General features: G+C 53.0%; 2 protein-coding genes across 8 annotated transcripts in view; one reads left to right on the top strand and one right to left on the bottom strand.

The window, feature by feature from the left end:
• LOC136112487 (zinc finger MYM-type protein 4) overlaps positions 1-8,069 on the top strand; it is a 35,059-nt gene extending 26,990 nt beyond the window's left edge. For all 4 annotated transcript variants that reach the window (XM_071799065.1, XM_071799066.1, XM_065857200.2 and 1 more), the window contains 5 exons: positions 6-157; positions 952-1,063; positions 2,118-2,366; positions 2,744-2,873; positions 3,699-8,069. In XM_071799065.1, the coding sequence (XP_071655166.1) occupies positions 6-157; positions 952-1,063; positions 2,118-2,366; positions 2,744-2,873; positions 3,699-3,906 (851 nt within the window). In that variant the 3' untranslated portion in view covers positions 3,907-8,069. The remainder of the gene's footprint in view (positions 1-5; positions 158-951; positions 1,064-2,117; positions 2,367-2,743; positions 2,874-3,698) is intronic.
• LOC136112488 (uncharacterized) lies at positions 6,420-14,264 on the bottom strand. Of its 4 annotated transcripts, none has more exons than XR_011735786.1 (7): positions 10,577-11,150; positions 10,119-10,262; positions 9,563-9,858; positions 9,369-9,416; positions 8,881-9,042; positions 8,179-8,413; positions 6,420-6,749 (listed from the first exon to the last, which is right to left on the bottom strand). XR_011735786.1 is itself a non-coding variant. In XM_071799071.1 (7 exons), the coding sequence occupies exons 3-7, from the start codon at positions 10,205-10,207 to the stop codon at positions 8,319-8,321; spliced, it is 690 nt and encodes a 229-aa protein (XP_071655172.1). In that variant the 5' UTR covers positions 10,208-10,262; positions 10,577-10,733; positions 13,591-14,264; the 3' UTR covers positions 8,165-8,318. The 4 variants fall into 4 exon arrangements, 2 of the variants coding, with proteins under 2 accessions (XP_071655172.1, XP_065713277.1); XR_011735785.1 differs by lacking the exon at positions 6,420-6,749 and adding an exon at positions 6,954-7,088; XM_071799071.1 differs by lacking the exon at positions 6,420-6,749 and adding an exon at positions 13,591-14,264 and having other exon boundaries at positions 8,165-8,413; positions 10,577-10,733.
• Positions 14,265-16,104: the final 1,840 nt, after the last annotated feature.

The raw sequence follows: 16,104 nt of genomic DNA, 5'->3' as shown, positions 1-16,104 counted from the left end.
CACAGTTCGCCCTGTGAAACTGAAGGAGGACATTCTCTCATGCACTTTTGCTGAGCTGAGTTTTGGCTTGTGCCAGTTTATTCAAGAGGTGCGGAGACCAAATGGAGAGAAATATGATCCTGACAGCATCTTATACTTGTGCCTTGGAATTCAGCAGGTAACCCAGAGAATCAGTGTATTGCTGAGATCATACAAAACTTGCTCTGCTATTTATGCTTTATATCCATAGTCCCATGTAGCTACTTGGATTTTGTAGAGGAGGCAAGAATGGCTTTTTTGTGCTTTACCTTTAGTCTGTCTTAATCCCGTATTTGACTCATTTGTCTGGACCTCTTTATGATCAGAGTGAACGGGCTGCTTCTGCACTTGGGAGGAAGGTGGTGTGGAGGGCTAGGTGTTTCTACCTAGACACAAATCTTTGGGTTTGGTACCTTTTTGATCCTTTTTCATGTATAGGAAAGATTTGCTCCTCAAAAATATTTGGTTTATGATGGAATATTTTAGATCTAAGATAGAAGACCATTGTGCAACTAAGATATGAGTTTACATGGAAGAGGTTACCCAGCAAAGACCGAGCGCCATCAGTGGCCAGGCAGATGCCTGTTTTGTTGGCAGTATTTACAGAAAAAGAACCAAACAGTGGGAATAATAGCATTGTAGTTAAGAATGCTAAGCCTATATCTATTGCCAGGAGGTATTAGCATGTGAAGTTTTTTACTCTGTCTTTTATAGACAGACCTTTTTCAAGAAAACAGCTGCCTAGATCTCTCATTTCAAACTGGGGAGGTCCCAGTCCCTGCAGCACATTTGATATCTTACCCAAGATTTCAACAGAGTGTTTTGGACCATAAGACACTGGGACATAAGGAAAGAAAATAATCTGATGTCCTGTATCTTCTCTGCATTGTTATATAATCTCAAACTGTGTGTCTTCCTTTTTTTCTCTTGTAGTACCTGTTTGAGAATGGTAGAATAGATAACATTTTTACCGAGCCCTATTCCAGGTTTATGATTGAACTTACAAAACTTTTGAAAATCTGGGAACCTACAATTCTTCCAAATGGTAGGACAATTATTTTGTTTTGTGTAGCTGCATGACAAAACCGTATTATAAATTACTATTTTCTCAATACCACGGAGAAGCACAGGATCTGAGGCGTTCCCACTAGTCTCCTCTTTCTCCACCATGTCATTGTTTGTGCTAGACTAGCAGCATGGATTTCATGTCTGTCCATCCCAGTTACAGATGACACTTCAATATATCTTTGCCTCTGATCAACCTCTCAACTCCTTTGAAAGAAAAGCTTCCCATTCCATTAGTCAATATGCTAGTTCTCTCAAGTTTTAGCTAATCTTTTTGAATATAGGTAGCCAGAATTGTATGTAGTATTTGAGATGAGTTACCGCAAATACCATGTATGGTTGCACTGATATTTCATTTAGAAAATGAACTTGTTATTTAATACAGGACTAATCCAATTACTTATAGGCTGCTGCATACAGTGATGGGTTTTTTTCACAGCAAATCTCTTATAAACCTCCATATCTCCTTTTCCTGACTGACTTATGATAATCACAATTTGTATATAACAATGGTAGATTTTAAACTCATGCTCCCTGTCTTAGGAATTATACATTTTGCAGTTGGCTGACTGTGGTTTAATAGAGTGAAATTAGAACTTAGTGAGATTCTGCTCGTGTCCGCAATCTTCCTTTATATCCTTCTCTCCATTCTTCAGGTGTTGGAAGGTCGCGCTGTTCCACAGCTTGGTTCTCCACGCTCCCTCTTATGTTTGTGCATGCAGTGTTCTTGGTTTTATCGGAATTAAAATTGCTCATGATAGGTCTGAATTTGATCTGGTATGCAGTTTGTTCATATAGAAGGTTAGCTGAAAGAGAACTTACACGCATCTCTGGTGAAATCTGCCTACCTAATTGTACTCATTTCTACCTTCCCACCCTGCTCATGTACAGTGTTTTCATTGCTTTTGGAAAATTGTACAAATCTGCTGGGTTTAGACACAGTCTATAAAAGCTACTCATTTGTAACTGAGTGTGGGGACAGCCCTAAAATTGCATCAATAACTCTCTTCTTTTTTCTTTCCCGTTTTTTCTAGGTTATATGTTCTCAAGAATTGAAGAGGAGCACTTGTGGGAGTGTAAACAGCTGGGTGCATATTCCCCTATTGTTTTATTGAACACACTTCTGTTCTTCAACACCAAATACTTCCAACTAAAGAATGTCAGTGAGCACCTGAAACTATCCTTTGCCCATGTTATGAGACGCACCCGAACTCTGAAGTATAATACTAAGATGACATATTTACGTTTTTTCCCACCCTTTCAAAAACAAGGGGTAGAATCGGGTAAGTGAGCACTTTCTGATCATCTGAATTTTGGCAATCATATTTATACTGTAATCTCCTTTCTTTTTAAAAAGAACTGGGGAAAAAATATACACTAAGCAGGGCTACAAATATTCTGCTTTACCAAGAAAAATTGCATCTTCCATATTTTTCTGCGAGATATTGTTGTGGTTTTCTAGAAAAGGAATGGGCTGTTGACAGCCTGTAGCATATGTGATCTTTTGCCCATCCAGCAGATCAAGGCGGTTGACCTGCATGGGAGAAATAACCCATTGAAGCCGTGTGTTTCTGTCCCAACACTCGGTTCTGGGCTGGGGCTGATTCTCGAAGCTGCTGTTTTTCACTGAGCTTCTGTGATGCCATTTTTGTGTATCCAGATAAATTATCTGTAGGCAAAAGGAAACGTGGTGAAGATGAGGAGATCGCAACGGCAGTGGAAATGGCTGAAAATACGGATAATCCCCTGCGATGTCCAGTCCGACTCTATGAATTTTACTTATCAAAATGGTAAGTGATAGAACTTGAATTTTGATCCGTATGTAGACTAGAGCAGGGCAAGGATGCTGCTCTGACATTGTGTTCCTTGTGAAAGAGAGTAGGAAAAGTGAATTAGGTGAAACTGCTCATAGCTTCTGCCTGCTGAAATGTGAGGTTAACTTTTATTTGGGAGGTAAAGACTGTATAGCAAGGACATAGATATAAATCATTTTGTCTCCCCTGTTTCTATATAAACTTTAGTTAGTTCATTGAGCAGGTGGAATACGATGTTCTTCTCTCTTCAGAGAAAATACACATGCAGAATGAAACAGCCTCTCATTAGTGTCAGCTAAAACTCAAATAAATCACCCTCAAAAATGCACCTACTGAGCTTACTACAAGTATTCCCATTACTTAGGGAAGGCATGCCTAGCAGCTGGCCCGGCTCTTTGTCTTCCTCTTCTTACCTTCTTGTCTTCATTTGCATATCATTAGAAGCTTTTGGCTGTCCTTGGGCTGGGAAAACATTTTCCTGCTCCTCATCATATATCAGAGCTGAGCCCCTGCAGTGGTGCAAGCAGCAGTAAAAATTCAGTTTGCTGTTTAATGTGAATATTCCAATGCCAGGCTTGCTTTGTTTCTTTATAAGCAGCTAATGCTAAGTGACCTGGAAACAATTTAACTGTTCCATAAGTTGAAGCGGGGGAAACCAAATCGCTAACTACACTGAGACAACATCGCAGTGATTTAAACAGTGTAACTTTTGTTTTATTTGCTGTTTCTCCGTAAGGTTTTCTGAGTAGGACTGTTAACACTGCCTCCTGATTACGTGCTCTCCTTTCTTTCCATTGACAGTTCTGAAAGCGTGAAGCAGAGAAGTGATGTGTTTTACCTTCAACCCGAGCGCTCCTGTGTACCCAACAGCCCCATGTGGTATTCCACATTGCCAATAGACCCGGGAACCTTGGACATCATGTTAACGCGGATTCTTATGGTGAGGGAGGTACACGAAGAACTTGCCAAAGTCAAATCAGAGGACTCTGATATTGAGTTATCAGACTAACTTGAAATGAGGTATTTTCCTTTGAATACACATCAGAAGCACCAAACTGTGAATACGTCCAGCCTTTGGAAAATGTGTAACAAATAAGCCAAGACAATGTCACGTACAGGCGCATTTTGAACCACAGTAGATGTACAAACTGGAACTGGAAGGAATCAAGCTGTGTAAGCTGCAAGAAACAACGTCCTGTGGCACCAATAAATCCTCTGAACAAATTCAAGATGAACTCACCTATTTGAGTGGTGCATAAATCCTTTCTCTGTTTGGGATTTTTAAAAGTCGTGAGATGTTTTTAAGGAAAACGGTTGTGTAAAATCTACCATAACACTGTTGGGCATGGAGAGCTAGACTGTGGCTCCCGCGACCTCTCAGCCCGCTGGCTGGCAGTCCGCACTGCCAAAGAACGCGTGGAGATCCGAGAGCTCTTCACAGGGACAGGACAGAAAGCGGTGGTATTTAGACAGGCACCTTCCATTATAAATACACGTACACGTGTGCTTTTATAATCTTTTTCTTTTGAAACTGGGATCAAATGTTAGGAAGGCAGAGGCCGCTGGCGTGTCTGCAGGGAAGCTTCGTGGAGGGACAGCTCTGGCTGCTGTTAGGCGGGCACACAAGGCCAGAATCTAGCTCTTGGTCCAACGCTGTCGGTCTCGCCGTGAAGAGGTGCTGTAGGTCAGAGTTCCGAGCGATCACGTTACAGGATGAACATTTCTGGGTATGTACAGGAGAGCGGCTGTTCTGGGGTACGTGCAGAAACCCCTTCCCTAGCCCGGTAGCTCTGCAGTCCGTCGATATAATCTAGCAAATACTGTGGTGCGCGGAAGTTTTTCTTTCCCTTAAGGCAGCTTTCCTTTCTCCTCTTCCCCTACTCCTATGGTTTGGGTTATTTTATAAGGCAAATCTGGAGGGCCTTGTCATTTCAAAAGATAAAGATCCATGCACTCTCTCTTACCGCCTTTGCAACGACAAAGGATGCAGTATTACTTCTGACAATGGAACTGTGGTAGAAAATGACCATGTTTGTCCCACCCCACCCAAAGAGATTTAGTTATAGTGTTGGAAATCGAAAGAGAGGGGTTTTTTTTTATTGATTTCTTTTTGAGGCTTGGCTGTTCCTGCATCTTTTTGAGGATAAAAGCTCCCACATTGTGTTTAGGGGACAGGACATTATCAGATACCGTCTGTATCTCTGTTTTCTCAAGCTATAGATGTGTGTTTCTGATGACCAGTGGTCACAAATCCATTTGAAACACAAACTATTTTTAAAGAAGAGACTTGTATGGTTTTTATCTAACTCTGGTCAGTTAGCCATCATCTTCTGTCACAGGGGTCTGGTGTTTGATCTTGTCACTAAACTTTCAAGAGATGAAAATCAGCAGCCTTGAACTATATTTCCTTTTTTCGTTTGTTTTGTTTGTGGGTTTTTTTTTTTTAATTATTTTTTTAGCAGTAACTAAAGTAATTTAACAAAAATAAAATCCGAAAGTAGTCTATTGACGTTGTGTACTCGGTAGTCCTGTCCCTGCCTGTAACAGATTTCACTGATGTATTTTTTAATACAGAAAACTATGTGAAAAAGTAAACCTGCCCCTGATTCTGTCTGATCAAAGCCCACCTGTGTCTGTCGTTTCTGATCAAAGATGCTGCTTTGTCCGTGGCCTGGGAGCCGTTCTGGCCGTAATCCGGACCAGGGACCTGCCCAGGCTCAGTGCTGCTCCTTTGGGCGGGTTTCATGTTCTGTGAACACCGACCTGGCCCTCCCCAGAGTTATATTAAAATAGTGAAACAGCAGGCACGGATTTGGGTTGGTTTGCTCTGCATTGGGGTGGCTGATGGACCATTTCAGGGACAATAAAACTCTGACAAGATGAGCTTGTAGGGCTGTGTTGGTTGCAGGTGTGCCCGGACCCTCCATGGCAGCAGGGCTGGGGGGGATCCAGGAGTTTCTGTGTCCGTGGGGAGCGCAGCCTTTCCTTGGGGCTGGAATGCACCACCACAGCTGAGGTTTTTGCCCTTCGTGGACATTTACAGAAATATTCCCATAGAATAAAGTAGTGTATTTGCATCTTCTGAGCAACTTATTTTTCTTTCTCTGAAGACCCTCACTCTAGTCTTTGAACACTTTAACATACATTAGGGTTTTTTCCCAGGTACTTGGAATGAGCTATTTGCCTTTTTTATCCTTTCAGCAAGGAAATTTAAATCACTTTAAGCCTTACGGGCTGAAAACAAAGTTGTTGATCATTGTGCAAACTCCTTTTACTCAGAGGCTCTGAGCTAAGAAAGGTTCCAGTGCAGTTCAATGCTATAATGAACAGGAGTAGTTTCAGTTTCAGTTTCTCTGGTCAGATACGTTGACTCGAGGAATTGCTGCTTGGCCTGCCTGCAGTTCACGTGGACTTACAAGACGTATTACTTTGAACAATTAAAATACATGTATAGATTACACACACACAGAATCAAAGTTCTGAACATGTAGACAAAGTTATTTATATCAAACATAATCCCAATTGTGTTGACCATGCAGCGATGTTTATTACTTGAACTATTCTTTAAAGGAGAAAAATTGTGCTGTAGTCTCAATGTGGCCAGAGAAATGACAAAGATGAGTGTGAGGAATAGAAATAGAAGGTGGTGCTCCCTGGGTTTCCATGGTGGCTCCTCAGAGACTTGGAATGAAACAGCAGCAAAGTCCCTCGTTTGGTGTTTCCCCAGGTGTGCTCACAGCACCAGTTCAGTGCCGGGGTCCCAGAACCGCCTCTGAACCTGCAAAATCTTTGGATTTTGGTAACAATCGCCGTAACTGTCCTTAGTCCCTTGTGCAATAGTTTCACTTTTGTCTTTAGAAAGAAAAGAAATGGAAAAAACACTCATGTATAAAATCCTCACAGTGCTCTTCTCAAACCCCTGTGCCCGCCATCTGGGCTGCAGTTTTGCTCCCATCAGCACAACAGGTCCCCTCCCTCTTTTTCTTCCATTTTAAACATTCCTAACTGAGCAGAGGCAAAATTAAGGTTTGCTGCCTTCTGTTTCCCAGCTCTCACCTGCAGGGTGAACCCCGGTAGCACCGTCAGAGCTGAAGAACAAATATACAACAGCTTTTCTACTTCTCCACTGTCGCCAATAGATGCTGCTGCTGCCATGGAGGTCGCTGGCGCTGCTCCAGGGAGCGCTCAAGGCTGGAGGGGGGATGTGAGTCATAGAATCTCAAAGGAGCTCAGGCACATTGGATTCCTCCAGCCACACTACTTAAATTTCCACTGCAGGTAACATTCACTAAGCTAATGGTTTTTCACCAGAGAGATGGTTTTTAGTAAAGCAAAACCTGAAGTAGCTTGTCACTCACTTGGAGGGAAAGAAGGAGTTTATTACAATCAAACAGCCAAGCCTAACAAAGCATCAACCACCACATCTCAAAATGCGCCTCAAGTGCACCATTTAATGAACACAAACGCGGTCCAGCTCCCCGCTGGTCAGACTTACGGGTGGCACCAGCCCCACGGGGCTGCAGCTGCTGAGCCAGGGGGTTCGTGGTTGACTCAGATACGCCAGCAAACCCCATACCGAGGGTCTTAGATCTACAAGCCGTGAACTTTTTATACTCTCTTCTATGTATTTACACCACAAACAAAGCCAGAACAATTTGGAAAGGTGTTTTTGACTTGCTGGGAGCCCGGCTTCTTCCTTTGAGAGAAGGATGTGGTTGATAACTCTCAACTTTCTCCCCAATTAACATCTGACTCTATTATAGCCCAGGATCCAGAGTACACGTCACGTCACGTCACTACTGTTGTATAGATGAAGCCTTATGTTTGTCCCTTGCCCGTCTGTACCTCGGTTGTACCCACCTGTAAATTGGCCAGACTTTCCTACCTCGTTTGGGCATTAAGAGGCTAAATTCTGTAGGATGCTTTGCAGCCCTATGATGAAAGGTGCTATATAACTGCAAAGTGTTACTTCAAGAGACTTAAATAGGTCACCAGTGCATCATAACCTATATTAAAAAGACTTTTTCTTATATGAGAATTTATAGAGTTCAATGTATGGTATTAATAAGTGAATTATTGAGACCCCCCCAAAAATAGTTTTTGTTTGAATCGTATCTGTATTCTGGAAAAGTGATTAAAAACCTTTAACCTTAATAAAAGAGTACACCCTCATTGCCTGTATGGTGTCTGTTCCTGGGCCACCGTGAATCCCAAGGCGCTTGACGGGTACGTGGGCCGCGACCGCACACCAACCACCACGACAGCCCCACCTGCAAAGCACCTTTATTGGGCTCAATGCACTCATTGCTCAAGCGGATCTGCAGCTCGTAGGAGGGTAGACGAGGCACTGGGGGGTCTGCAGGGGCTTCCCGGCTCCGGCCTGGCCTGGCAGGAACTGTGGGCGCTGGCACGTCCTTGGCATCACTTGGGAGAGTTCTTCTTGAACAGCTTGGCACCGGCTGCTGAACCGAGTGTCCCCAGCCCAATTTTGGCACCAAGAGACATTCCAGCAGCTCCTGCAAAGAAAGAAAGAGGCGTGATGCTCCGGCTGAACCCCAGTAGCACCGTCAGAGCTGAAGAACAATCTCAGGCAGCATGGATGCTGCCTGTGAAGGGACTGAGCACCCGGCAGCGACAGCCAAGGAGTTCCATGAACTGTGCCGGCCAGGAGCGGCTCTGCTCCCCCAGCACAGCCCGTGCCTCCCCGGCTCTGGCCAGCGGTGAACGCAGCCGTGGTTCTCGGCAGAAGAGCAGACACCCACCTGCACAGCCCTGACGTCCTCAGCCTTGGGTACCCAACCCCGGCAAGTCCTGAATGTTCCCACCACATTGCAGATTTATCCCTCGGCCACAGTTTTGGGTGATTCAGCCCATTGACGGGTTCAAGGGCTGGTTTGGCTCTACAGCACGCCCAGGACGTAACCCCGTGGAACCCTCCGGGGATGAGCCCAGCGCAGCTCAGCCCCCCGCCCTCCCCACTCACCGATGGACTGCAGCACGGCCACGGTGCTGCCGGCAGCCACTCCTCCACCGTTGGCGATGGCAGCTGCCGACATCATCTTGGCAGCCACGGACCCGGCAGCGATGCCAGCTGAAGTAAAGCCCAGCGCACCGATGGCCAGCGGGATGCCAACAAGCAACAATCCTTCAGGGAGGACGTGGTGGTGTCAGTGTGGTGTCTGGGACCCCCACGTCCCCCTAACACCAGCGCCACATCCAGCATCCCAGAAAGGACAGAGGGGTCAGAGCAGGGAGCGAGGGCTGTGGGGTGCAGGACCGGGGACACCCCATCCTTGGGAGGAGAACAGAGTCGTGCGGGGCTGCAGCAGCAGGTGCAGACGGATCGCCAGGCACAGGCCAGCGCTACCCCCTCCCTCCCAGCTGCACCCAAAATCTCCCCAGCACCCGCAGCCCTCCAGCCCGGCTGGGTCCCCAACTGCCATCGGGGAGATGGGACCGCCAGACCCTCACCTGCTCCGACAGCCGCTCCGATGGTCATTCTTGCGATGTTTTCCATTGCTAAGAAGGAAAAAAGGCAGGAGGGGGCGCGAACAAGAAAGCCTCTCTGGGACGGCCCCGCTGCTCCCGGGCCGGGAGGCGGGGGGAGAAGGGGCAACCCCGGGTGCTCAGTGCCCACCCTGCCCACCCGAACCCGCCGGACCTACCGGTTGCGCTGCCCGTCGCCCCGAAATGATGGCGGAACCGGAACAGTCCAGCCACGACCCGCCCTGCTGGGCGTATCAGGACCGGAGGAAGAGTCGGAGCTCGGCTTTGGGGCGTGTTTGCGGGGCTCAGATACAGCGTGGGGGGAAGGAGTGCACGGGAGAGATGCAGGGGGTCCCAGCAGACAGCAGTGGGGGTCCCGGGGGGAATGTGGGGGCTCACATCACGGCAACCGCGATGAGAGTCATGATGACCACCGCCAGGGCAGCCCACACAGATGAGCAGAGTCCTGCCTTCTCTGAGGAAGAGGAGCAGAAATCAGACCAAGTGTCCCCAGCCCCTGCGTGGGGCCCGACTGCACCCCATAGCTCGGGGGAGCACCCCAAGGACGAGCAGCCCTTCCCCGCCCCCCCCCCCCCTTGGGGCCACACCAGGTACCCCAGAGTGAGTGGGACCACAGGGGTCCCCGCTGCCATGGCCACCCCAGACCCCCCACCCAGGGAAACAGAAACATGGGGTGCACGGGGGACCCCGCAACACCGCACTGGGACCACTCACTGAGTGACTTGGCTAGGGCCATCAGTTTCCCCAAAGCCACGCGCACATCCTTGACAATGGCGGACAGGGACAGTCTGGCGGTCAAGCATCCGTCTACAATTCCGAATTCAAAGAAGCCCCGAAGGTGCAGATCTTCCGCCATAGCTGTAGCGATTCGTGCAGTGGAGAGAGGCAGTGGTGAAGCTCCCATGGGCACATGTGTGTCCCCAGGCTGCAAAACCCTCATTCCCATGTCACTCCTCCCTCACACTGCCCAGGCACCCGCAGCCACCTCCACCACCCCATCCTGCCCCCCAAGATCTCCCCGGCCACACCACAAAAGCAGAGACCCCCATTTCTTCCCATCCCAGGACTCCCAGCCCAGTGGGGTGAGCAGCTCCCACTTTTGCTCCCCCCTCGGAAAAGGCATGCTGTCCCTAAAGACAGATCGTGGGGTCCCAGCCGCCCATGTCACCAACCTGTCTGTCCGCCGTCCACCGGTTAATCAGAGCTTTCCTGACTGCCGCTGGCATATAAAGCCTCAGCGATATCGTGACATCAGATTTCCAAGAAGCTCAGTTTCCTTTCCCCACGCTGCTGGTCCCCGTCTCACTGTTTACTCTTGGCTGCCTGGCTCTGTCGGTGCAGGAGGCAGCGGCTGCACCACCCCTGGGCTTTGCACCCTGGGGCTGCTCCTTGTGGGGACCCCCCCTGTCCCCTGACCCCCTTGGCAGGGACACAGGGACAGGAGGTGCTGGGACTGCAGTGAGGAGGATGCTCCTCACACCCATTCCATGGCAGCTGCGGCTTTATCAGCCATTTCCCAACCAGCTTTGGGGATGGTGAAGCTCCACGGTTTCTGTCGAGGATTCCGGGCAGTGTGGGCGGCCTGAGCGGCGCAGGGATTTCCGGCAGCCGGCAGTGGAGGTGCAGCCCCTCCGGCTGCCCCAAACCCCAGCCAAAGCTGTTTGACAAAGCCCCTTTCCATGCCTCCCATGCCCACCCCTCGTCCCCAGTCCCCTCGGGGCAGGACGCAGCCGGGGCTGTGGCACATGCGCCGCTGCAGCTGGTTGAAGGGGACCAAATCCAGTTGCAAGTTGATCTGGTTCCTTTTTACCAGCCCCAGGGACGCACGATCTCTCCGGAGGCGCTGCCTGGGCCGGTGCTGGTGGCGGGTGGGTCCCAGCCCAAAAATACATACTTCTTAACATTCCATAACGCCGGCCGACTCCATATGGGTATATGAAGAAGTATGTAGGGTTGGGAGGGAGAGGCGGGCGGCGCAGGGCACACAGTGCAGGGCGGCACCCGCTGCTCCCGCCGGCGCCGGGCAGTGGGACCCTGGACGAGCTGGTGGAGCATGGCGGGGGCTGCACCTCTGAGGAGACCAAGTGGCCAAGTGCCGTGTCCTGGGAGCCCACACGGATGGCAGAGATGGGTGCTTGCGCTCAGAGCTGCTTCCGCAGGGTGTCCCCGTCAGCCCTGGCTCTTGACAGGGTCCCCACTGCGCCGGGCTAGGGGCTGGAGATCATAAGGGGGGTGCATGGGGACCCCCCAGCTCTGGCACAGCATGGCCAGGGCAGGGTGACAGAGGAGGCGAGTGTCACCACAGCCCACCCGTTCCTTGACCCGGTGGCTTTCCTGCCCCTAAATTCACAGCTGGAGCGGTGTGACAGTGGGGTGCAGGGAGCCATCCCGGGGGCCCCAGCCCCGCACCCCCAGTGAGTGGGGGGTAAGGGGTGCACCGGGGCCGGGCTGCGGGCAGGAGGGGCACGGGGCTGGCCAGGGCCAGCATGGCCGTGACTCAGCGCCGGAAGCCGTGGCCACACACGCTGCAGCTCCCTGCAAGGAACTGGTGGGTGCCAAGAACACGCTTATGGCACTGACCCCGCTCACAGCACCCACCGGCAGCAGAGATGGTGTGGGACAGTGCTGCGCGGTTTTGCTGTCAGGGTACAGGGGACCACGGGTCCGCCGGGGCTGTTGAGGTGCAGCAAGAGCCAAAGTTTGTGGCTGTGCCCACCCCAAACCCTCGGAGCCAGCGAACAGGGTCGGGGCTCTCATGTCCCAGCCTGGTTCAGCTCCAGCCACTCTGTCTGACCTTGGGCAGCCTCCCAGAACGGTGGTGCTGGGGGTATCCAAGCCCAGGGGGAGCCACACAGCCCCATCCCAGGGCACAGGGTCCCCGCGGGCGGGCTCTCCCGGTGACCTTGGAGGGCCGCACCAGCACCGCGGGATGCTCACGGCACCCGGGGCACCCTGTGCTGCCTGACTCCAGCACCCCCTCACCCTGCGGCACTGCCCGTCCGTGTGCCCAGACGTTCCCGGTGATCAGCACAAGCCCCTCTGCAGCCCCAGGGGTGCCTCTGCAGCCCCAGGGGTGCCCCCACCGCCCCCAGCCCTCCCCAGCCCCAGCGCTGCCCTTGACAGCTGCAGATGCACCCCTGAGCTCAGCCCCCTCCCACGGCTCCTCCGTGTCCCCACACCACCTGGGACCCCCCAACCCGGGCACCCCCGGGAACCCTGCCCCAAGAAATGCTCCCTGCCCTGGGTAGGGTGGTTTGCGGGCACCGGGGACAAAGGGCCTGGCGGGGGGAGCAGAGGAGCTGGGGGTGCCGGGGCCGCGGTGGCACCCATGCACTCACACAGCACCCAACAGCCCCAGCCTGGCTATAAAAGGAAGCATCTTTTATCCCCGCTCCCCCCAGCACCGCGTGCCCGGCCGTGCTCTGCAGTCACTGCCTCGCGGGGCCCTGTCCAAGTTTTACTATTCAGCGCTGCATCCCCCCCATCTCCCCCTGGCTCATCCGTCCCCGGCAAACCCACTGCAGCAACTGCTCCAGCTGCTGAGCGGCTTAAAACGTTGGAAAAAAGAGGCCCAGTGAGGATTAAGGGGAGCAGTTTGGCTCCCGTCCTGCCACCCCCTCGCCTGTTTTGGGGCTGCGGGTGCACGGAGCCCTGGTGCCCCCAGCCGTGGTGCTCGGCGCTTCCCTCCATGTGTGGCCAAAATATAATGCCAAGGTGCCCAGGAGTTGGGGTCCCCTTCCTGCCCCATTGCACGCCATGGGGTGTCCCCACTCTGCATGGCCAAAGACACCCCAGCTCCTGGGGAGGGGGTGGCCAGCCCCGCCATGGGGGAACCCATGGGCAGACGGGCCGGGTTGTGCACTGCCCACCAACCCAAATGCCCACCACCCATGGCCCCCCTGCAGCCGGGACCTCTGGGGTGCCCCAGTGCCCCCCTCAACCCCACCACGGTTTTGCTGCTGCCCCCACTGCTCCGCCTGGGCTGGCCCAAGCCACCGTGACCCCCAGCGCCGGGGCTGCCCCCTCCCTGCCCACACTGAGCCGCTGCTGGGGGCTGAGCATGAGGCTGCGGAGCAGCAGCATCCCCAGACCCAGCGGGGTCGGCACCAGCTGCGCTCGCTGAAGGTTAAAACGCATCGGTGGGGAAAGCCCCACTGACCCCCGCAGCCCCTGCACGGCCACTCACCGTCCTGGAGGTGACACTGGCCGGCTGCAGGCTCAGCTGGTGGCAGCGGTGACACCCGGCACGAGCATGTCGCTTCTCCATTCGCCTTGACTTTGCCACAGGACTCCTCCGGCTCGTCCGCAGGAGCTTGCAGCATCCTCCAGCTCCGCGGGAGAAGTTCCTCGCCAGGGAGGAGGGAGGGAGGGATTTAAGGCAGCCCCTGCCTGGGATGCGACAGCTCCGGGCGCAGGTGAAGCCACCGCGCTTGCAGGACACCCTGCAGCCCCCTCCTCGCACGCCCCATCCCGGGTGGGTGTCCCAGCCCACGGCTCATGCTGTGCCCAGCTCCGGGGATGCTGCACAGCTCATCTCTGCCAAGAAACCCCCTCCCTGCCAGCCGAGGCAGCCAGAGCTGTCACCTGCATGCGAGCAGCCAGGCACCTCTGTCCTGCGTCCCTTGGGTGCCCAGGGGGGTCTCGGAGCAGCGCCCTGGGGAGAGCTGGCACTGCTGGGCCCAGCAGCTGCCCAGGCAGCTCGGAGGGTGAAGTGGAGCCCATGAGGCACTTGGGAGGGTGAAACCTGTCACCACTGGGCCAGGGGGACCCCACAGAGATGGGATCCCCAAGCCGCCCCAAGACACCCGCTCTGGGTGTCCCCAGCACCCACGGGGCTGTTGTTCCAGCACCCGGAGCAGCAAAGCCAGGGCAGCTCTGCACCCTGGGACCCTGCTGTCCCCAGGTTCACCCCAACCCTACCTCTGCCTGCGGAGGGCTGGGGGGCGAGGGGACCCTCTGCTCTGAGCTGTGGTGGGGGCAGGATGCTGGGAGACACCAGGTTGTGGTTCCCAACGCAAAAAGCCAGAAAAAGCAGCGTGGTGTCCCCTTCCCGGCGATGTCCCTGTCCCAGCGGTGTCCCTGTCCCGGCGATGTCCCTGTCCCGGCGGCTCCCTGCCTGCCACACCACCCTCCCCACCCCGGGTGTGCTCTGTTTGCCTGCTATTTTTGGCAGCCTCCTAAGAGCTCCTCTCAGGCTATTAATAATGAGAGTGCGAAATTCGTTTGGCCTCTCCTATATAAGGCAAGGTAGAGGCTCAGAGGCAGCTAAATATACTGCGGGAGCAAGCGGGGAGGCTTTGGCACCGAGTGTGGAAAAGAGATTGTTTGAACAATGGAAAGACGGACTCACTCGGTGCACAGGGGCCTGTGTGGATGAACAGACGGACGGAGGGATGGACAGAGGGTGACAGTGGCCACGGTCCGGTGCCACGGCGCCTGCATCGCACCCAGTGCCCTTTGGAGAGCGGAGCAGGTGCCTGCAGCAGCGATGCTGCTCCCAACAGCCGTGCTCTCCCCGTAACCAGCACGTCGTTACTGTCACTGTGTCACCCCCATGGCAGGTGTAGGAGCTGCTGTCCCTGCGGACACCGAGGCCGGGAGAGCCCGGTTGGAAGAGGTGAAGCAGCAGCTCAGGGAATCCTGGTGACTGGAGGAGATGGGGAGCAGCGCCAGATGCACATGGTTGGAGCAAGGACAGCGCAAGGGGAGGGTGAGAATGTGCGCAGAAAGGAAAAGCTGCACTCCCACCAGGCTCCAGCTTTTTTAACTCCTCCTGCTCACGAGCGCTGCTCGGGGCGGGACAAGCAGAGCCGGGGAGCTCAGGGTTGGGTCTGCAGCTGCTCTGATCTCCCGACTCGGTGCCCTGGTCTCAGCATCACAGTGCTGGGAGCCACATCCACGCAGCCCCTTCCCCAGGGGCGTCAGCCACCTCTGTCCCTCGCCGGGAGCGAACACTCACCGAGTTGTCTCATTAGGAACCATCCCACGTGTGAAACTGGAGAAAGAAGCTGAGCAGCAGCAAAACATCTTCCCTGTTTATTTGCAAAAAACATTTCATTTAGAAAAATTACTTTTAGTCTTGATCCAAGTAACACCACAATCAACAAACATTGTTAAACCAAAGTTCAGACAGGTTGAGCAGCCCCGCTACACAGAAGAATAAAGAAAAGATTGAAGAGCAAATTGTTTTAAAACTAGATCGCAACATTCACTCCAAACATCTTAACCAGTGTTTGAATACGTTAAAGAAAACAAAATCAAGTGAAGCTGATGGTTCGTCAAACAGATGTCTCAGCTTTTAACCTCCACGCATGGGTAACCCGTAGCCAGCGTCTCTAATTGTGCAACCGCGATGCAGAGCGATGCAGAGACCTTCCCCAGCAAGGTCACCGTGCTCGGGGACACACCAGCGGTGACACTGGGGACTCCACTGGGGAGGAGGAGAGCGTGGCGAGGGACTTCAACATCCCGCCTTTGCTCTGTGTGCACACACCTTGGGAGAGCTGCCTGTCCACGGTGCGCTACAGCAGACAGTCCGCCTGTCCCCCGGGTCCGGGGGTCCCTGTCCCAGTCTAGGGGGTCCCCTCGGCTCCCTCCTGCTCCCACGTTGCTGCAGGTCCCTGCTCCCCTGCGTGGCACTGAGGGTTAAACGTGGGGCAAGGAGTAGGACACAGCCAGGGAGTGCAAATGGGAGCCAGGA

Source organism: Patagioenas fasciata, chromosome 25 (assembly GCF_037038585.1).
Source record: "Patagioenas fasciata isolate bPatFas1 chromosome 25, bPatFas1.hap1, whole genome shotgun sequence".
NCBI lineage: Eukaryota > Metazoa > Chordata > Aves > Columbiformes > Columbidae > Patagioenas > Patagioenas fasciata.
Note: the sequence above shows the minus strand (reverse complement) of the source record. Positions and strands in the feature narration are given on the sequence as shown.

Bases quoted from the DNA above. Each gene is read 5' to 3' on its own strand.
- LOC136112488 (XM_071799071.1), bottom strand. From the start codon at position 10,207: ATGCTTGACCGCCAGACTGTCCCTGTCCGCCATTGTCAAGGATGTGCG. The intron at 9,417-9,562 runs GTAGGTCCGGCG...TTTCCTTCTTAG, and splicing joins GGCGACGGGCAGCGCAACCG to CAATGGAAAACATCGCAAGA. The intron at 9,043-9,368 runs GTGAGGGTCTGG...TCCTCCCTGAAG, and splicing joins CGGAGCGGCTGTCGGAGCAG to GATTGTTGCTTGTTGGCATC.